This window comes from Seriola lalandi, unplaced genomic scaffold (assembly GCF_002814215.2).
Source record: "Seriola lalandi dorsalis isolate HSWRI2012SDOR001 ecotype SW California unplaced genomic scaffold, Sedor1 jcf7180002054913, whole genome shotgun sequence".
Lineage (NCBI taxonomy): Eukaryota > Metazoa > Chordata > Actinopteri > Carangiformes > Carangidae > Seriola > Seriola lalandi.
Window position 1 is genome coordinate 156915 of NW_019525465.1, and position 6288 is coordinate 163202.

General features: G+C 46.6%; 2 protein-coding genes across 3 annotated transcripts in view; one reads left to right on the top strand and one right to left on the bottom strand.

The window, feature by feature from the left end:
* LOC111673180 (uncharacterized) overlaps positions 1-6288 on the bottom strand; it is a 125194-nt gene that overhangs the window by 48162 nt on the left and 70744 nt on the right. The window lies entirely within an intron of this gene.
* The window catches only part of LOC111673181 (type II inositol 3,4-bisphosphate 4-phosphatase-like), a 16627-nt gene that overhangs the window by 7814 nt on the left and 2525 nt on the right, over positions 1-6288 (top strand). Inside the window, exons 10-21 of the mRNA XM_087169767.1 lie at positions 198-322; positions 921-1014; positions 1214-1283; positions 1396-1543; positions 2936-3066; positions 3193-3300; positions 3386-3494; positions 4269-4434; positions 4544-4753; positions 4827-4971; positions 5231-5439; positions 6063-6186. Coding sequence (XP_087025893.1) covers positions 198-322; positions 921-1014; positions 1214-1283; positions 1396-1543; positions 2936-3066; positions 3193-3300; positions 3386-3494; positions 4269-4434; positions 4544-4753; positions 4827-4971; positions 5231-5439; positions 6063-6186 — 1639 coding nt within the window. The remainder of the gene's footprint in view (positions 1-197; positions 323-920; positions 1015-1213; positions 1284-1395; positions 1544-2935; positions 3067-3192; positions 3301-3385; positions 3495-4268; positions 4435-4543; positions 4754-4826; positions 4972-5230; positions 5440-6062; positions 6187-6288) is intronic.

The window sequence follows — 6288 nt, forward strand, 5'->3', positions numbered from 1 at the left end:
GGCCTGGGAGTTGTCACCTGATTGGACGTTGCTGGGATACCTGTAGGCAGAAGAGGAAGTGAGATGGGAAGAAAGGGGGGGGGGGGGGGTGGTGGTGGTGGTGTTGGCCCCACCTCCACAGAGAGTTAAAATACACAATCTCTTCCTGTTTTCACATCACAACGTCTCCAGAGATACTGACGCACACACAGGGCTGAAAAGAGGGAGAGAGAGAGAGGGCGAGAGACATAGGCAGAGAGCGGGGGAGAGAGCCAGCCAGGTGTAAGCAGGAAGTGTGCAGAAGGTGTGTCTGTGCTGACATGTTGCTGCATACCTGGCACAGGTTGGCAGAGCTGCAGAGCTTGGTGCTGCTGCTTTGTGTTTTCCACAGTTAGAGTTGTTTTCCTGTCTAACTGTTTCTTTACTCTTCGTCTTGCTAATTTGTTTTTTATAATCTCTCTGTGACATCATCATCTTATTTGTATTGATCAGTCACAGTTAGTTTGTTTAGTTAATGTCTTTATGGCTTGTTTATAGTTAACTTTGTCTTGCTAAGTATCTTATTTTTAGTTTTTTTGTTGTCTTCTTGTTTGTTTATTATTTTTTGTCTTGCTTCTAGTTTGTGTTTCTTGTGTCTAATTAGCTTTGTCCTGTTTTTAGTTTGCTTCTCTTATAAGATGTGTTGTGTGTTAGTCTCTTTCTAGCTTTGTCTCGCTAGTTATTTTAGTTAGCATCATGTGTTTTTGAAGTAAATGAAGTGATAACGTCAGTATCCAAATGTGGAGCTGAACTGAGCTGAGAGATGAGTAGTGACAGGAAGTGGACAGGAGTGAATTCACTGTCCTGCTGCAGGTAAACATCCTCCTTAGCACTCACTTGTCTTTTGGCTTCTCAGCATCAAAGCTTTTCGTTCTTTCTGGCTTCCTGTTTATCTTCATTAGGACGATGGACGGAGTGAACGAGGTCGGGGAGGTGAAGGTGTCCCGTCTGCAGATGGAGGGAGAGAACGAGGACAAAACTCCTCCTGAACACAAGGTAGAGGAAGAGAAATACTTGCCTTCACTCTGGACTTTCCTCTTTCTGCCGGAGCTTGTGTAACACCGAGATGTCACTGTTCGAAACTTTGCTCTGTGGTTTCTTCTCTGTCACATTGGGTTTAGTTCACAGTAGCTTTCTCTTTAGATCACATTTCTCCCCCTTCATAGCGTCTCTTCTCGCTCTTCCTCTGCTGCAGTGTCCGGCTCTGTGCGACAGTCTTCACGGCTCCGTCCACGACAAAGAAAACAGTCCCATGATGCGAGCTGGTGAGACACACACACGAGCCAACGATAGCAAATTCTGCTAACTTTTCTTTCTTACCTTAAATATATATGTGTGTGTGTGTGTGTGTGTGTGTGTGTGTGTGTGTGTGTGCAGTGCTGTGTTCTCAGGTGTGTAAGCTGTACAGGTTTCAGACGGAGGATCATCGATGGCTGCTGGTCAGGGAACAGTTGTCAGAGACGCCGCTCTCTTTCTCTTTACCCAAACAGCTACTGAGCGCGCTCATACACGAGCACGCCAACAGGTACGTGCGCGATGTGACTGGACTACGGGAGAAAAGTGCCACTGTAAAATTTCAGATAGTAACCGGGGCTTTTATGTAGAGAGAGACGGACACACCTGTATTTCTAATTTCCTTTTCCACCAGTAAAAACAAACTTTTCCTGTCGTCTTGATGAATCAGAATAACGTCCATTTCTACAGCACAAACTCATCAGCACGTCAAGAGTCACGTCGGACTTTCACTTTAACTGTTCACCCAAACAACGTGAAGCTGCCATGAGTGAAACTCAAATTTTCCTCCGGAAATTTCACAATAAAAGTCTTGTAGCGTTTCCTTCAGGTATATTGGAATTAATTTGAGAATGTATAAAATTTAAAACGAGAGACTCTGGTGATTATAAAATGACTCTGTTTTTGTACTGATGAATTAGAGCTGTGGAAAAGTTCATTATACTAGATTTACCATGTGAGCTGTTGAAGCCGACTGCAGGTGATTCCCTCTGTTCTTTTTACCTGGTGACCGGCTTTTACCTGTTCATGCCGGTCCATGTTCTTGGCTCCTACTGGAGACGTGATGATCTGCTGATAGTGGTGCACATCTTCACACTGTCTCTCATTCATGACGTTACGTTTGTGAAGTGGCTGCAAACGTCAGAGTTTCAGTTTCAGAAAGTCAGAAAGTTCTTTGATGCAGTCCTCAGTCTAATTCAGTGTCGGAAAGGTGTAGGAGGAGGAGGAAGAGGAAGAGGAAGAGGAAGAGGAAGAGGAAGAGGAGGAGGAGGAAGAGGAGGAGGAGGAAGAGGAGCAGGAGGAAGAGGAAGAGGAGGAGGAGGAAGAGGAGGAGGAGGTTGTTGTTGTTTCCAGGTTGTTTGGGACTAAGCAGAAGAAAAAGATGAACAGTGTAATTCACATTAGCTTCGACAGAAACATCCTGCAGCCACAGAAAACCAAAGGAAGAAGATCAAATACTGAATTTCAGAGTGTTTAATAATGTATTTACAACTTCTTTTGTCCTGGATCTAAGAGCTCGTTGGCTCAGATGTCGAATCAATAATATGCTGTTAACTGGAAGCTCAATTTTCTGTTTAATTAATTATCTATACAACAGCAGAAGCTTATTTACTTTGCTGCTTATTTCTTATAAGTGGCACTAAACCTTTGGTAACAAGTGGAACATGAGGAATTAAAATAACATCTTCACAGACGGATGTTAGTCCTGAACGACTGTGAGGCCGAGGAGATCCTGCGAACAGCGTCGATGATTCGTGTCACGTCTTCCAGGAATTTCTATCTAAACTAAATGTTTAATGATTTAATAATATGAAAGTTAAAGAATAAAAACTACAACATGGTCTAATAATGTTCTATAACAGGATTTAACTGTGACTGTGACGTCTGTCTGTCTCTGTGTCAGGGTCCAGGAAGTGAAGGAGCTCGGTGACCTTTCACCCCACTGGGATGGGCTCCGCCACGATGTCATCAACCACTGTAACCACCTGATTGGCTGTTATCAGGAAACACTGGCCGAGCTGGACAAGCTCTCAGGTGAGGTCGATTAAAGAGTCGCGTAGTTTTAGCTTCTCTGTAAATACGTTAAAGTATTTATAAGCAACATGTTCTCAGGACGTCGTGAGCGTTTGTGTCACTGGTTGTTTTTCTTGTCTCCTGCAGCGTCGTCCTGCTTCAAGTCGAGCAGCAGTAAGTCAGACAGACACCTTCAGTTCGTTCCCACCAACCTGCACTCACAGAGGATGGAGGTCACCAGTCCAGACAGCACAGGTTCATTACTCTTCTTCTACTCTCTTTGTTCGGATGCTGCGGGCTTTATATCGTTCTCAGTAACGCTCCGTCTCTCTGTCTCCAGGTGTGTGGTATGAGGTCATAACGTTCGGGGCTCCGGCTGATCACCACCAGGCCTTTAAACATGGCGGACTGAAGAAACTGCTCAGCAAACACACCAACCACAGAGACAGGTAAACTCCTCACCTGCTCTCTCTCCTCTTCCTCCGCCCGTCGCTTCACATTGTTGTCTGCTGGTTAATCTCTGTGATCTCTGCTCTGGGGATTAGTGATGCTGCATCGTAGATTACTACACAAATACAGTGAATTATTTGGATTTGTCAGGATCCTCCGTTTAGATCCAGCAGCTATAGGATGGAAAAAGAAAACAAGATCTTCTCAGATTACTTTTTTATTAAAACTGTAAGTTGCATGTGGTTTAGTAAAAAGAGGTTTTACACATATTGTATGTTTTTCTCCAGAAGAGATTTGTGTCTTTTACTGAAAATTAAATGAAGTTCAACAGTCCAGATGTTTCAGACAAACTGAGCTAAAACCTTCCAACCATGACCAGTGTGCTATTTTATATATATATATATATATATATTATTGTTATTGTTATTATTATTTGAAGGAACAAAAAACATAAGAAATTCTTATTAAACTGTAAAAATCCTGCAGTTTAATCATTTTACTTAAAGTAAAAATAAACAACAGTTTATACGATTATATGTTGTATCATTATTTCATTGTGACTCCATTTTACTCTTGTAGTTGTTTGAGGTCTGTGAACTAGTTTATATAAAGCTGTAATTTAAGATTGTTTCCACTGTATATAAATGTTCTGATGATCTGATATCACGATAATAATTTGTTTGATTTGTAAACTTCAGGAAGTAGTGAGGGCAGCAGTGAATGTCTGTAGTTGTGCAGCAGGACTCTGAACCTTCGCTCCTCCGTGTCTCCAGCTCCGTCTCTTACTCTCAGGACGAGAGCTCCAGGGCCAGGGAGCTGCTGGCCAGCGTGGCCCAGCTGCAGCCTCTGGTCTTCGGGCTCGCCGAGGAGCTGCTCTCCGTCTCCTTGGAGCTGAACGTGGCTCGACTGCAGCAGGTGCTGGACGGCCTGACTCAGCAGGTGAGGAGGGGTGCGGGTGACACAGGTGACGCATTCCGCTCGGACAGGTAACAGAGGAAACTTTAATTCATCTTCATCCGTCTCGTCGCTTTGTCTCGGTTTCATCCAGACCGAGCAGTTTGTTCACGCTCTCAAAGACGAGCTGGTGAAAAGCGCCCTGATGGCGATCCACCACCAGTGCAGGGCCAACTGCAACAGCAGCCACGTGCACAGCAACGGGCTGCTCTGCGAGAACTCGCCAGTCAGTCAGGACGGGCAGCCTCCGCTCGGTCATCAGGACGTCGCCCGATGGGACGCGGAGTACGACGAGGAGGAGTGGGTTAGTGAGGCCTCAGCTTGGTTGGGACAGTTTCACACGAGTACAGTTTTTAAATATGTGTGTGTCTGTGTAGGACCGGGCGTGGGCCAACGTCGCCAAGATCCTCAACTGCATCGTCGTCATGGTGGACCGGCTGCAGGGGCGGGAGGAGCGGCCTCCGGAGCTGACGTCGGCCGAGCTGCAGGAATCCACGGGGGACACGAACTCTCACAACACGGGTGAGACTCACGTTTGTGCTGATGTCAGACTGTAGAGACGTTACCGCCAGGAAACGTCTCTCATGCTGACATCAGGGGTGTTTCGATGAAGCCTCGGCTGATCAGATGATTTTATATTGCACTGCTGCCACATGATTGGCTGCTGAATAAGCAGGTGTACAGGTGTTCCTAATAAAGTGATCAGTGAGTGATCTGATTGGACGTCTGGTTCGTTCAGTCATTAAAGCTGAGAAACTGAAGCGATGTCCGTCTCCTCCAGCGTCTCCCTCCCGCTCCTCCTCCTCGGCCTCCTCCTGGCAGGAGCAGCTCCTCCCCCTCGTGGTCACTCTCAGGGACTGTGTGCGCGAGGCCGTGGTGAAGGCGCGAGCCGCCATGACCTTCGTGATCCTGCAGGGGGCGGTGGCCCCGACTGTCGGCCGCGGGCCTGTACAGATCGTCCAGAGGCGACACGCCGTCTTCAGCCAGGCGGTGAGAACATGTGACAGGTCGTCAGAGTTTCACTGTGTTTGATTATGTGTCACGCAGGTGTGAGGATGATCTATGAGTGTGACAACAGCTTTTACAGTTTACAGTTTTTTATATTAAAGCTACACTAATCAAACACACACACACACACACACACACACACACACACAGACTCATCACCAGCTCTGCAGCTCCAGCTCCTTTCAGCCTCTTGTAGCTCCTGGTTTTAGTTTTACAGCACGTTTACTGTTCGTCTGTTTTCAGTAAACAAACCCACTAAACACCGCACTCACTAGTGATGTCACAGCGTGCTGAGTACACGTCTACATCACTGCAACAAGGTGAGAAGTTAACCAGCAGTCAGTCATGGGTCCTCCCTGATTGACAGGCGCCTCAGACTCTCACACTCAGTAACCTCAGACTCCAGATTCTGTCAGCTGATGAGACGAGACGAGACGACGTGAATGATGTTCACAGACTGGAAACAGCTCGCTCTGATTAAAGGTTGAGGCTGGAATTTCCTGTTTACTCTCTCTCTCTCTCCCTCTCTCTCTCTCTCTCTCTCTCTCTCTCTCCCTCTCTCTCTCTCTCTCTGTTTACACTCTCTCTCTCTCTCTCTCTCTCAGCTCTCAGCTCTGGTGTGTGGTTTCATGTTGAAGCTGTACGGAGGTCTGGAGGATCCTGACTTCCTGCAGCAGCTTCTCTCTGTTGGAGTCCTGGCTCAGTTTGAGAGTCTGCTCAGCACCTACGGTAACACACACACACACACACACACACACACACACACACACACACACACACACACACACACACACACACACAGATTCGTCACCAGCTCTGCAGCTCCAGCTC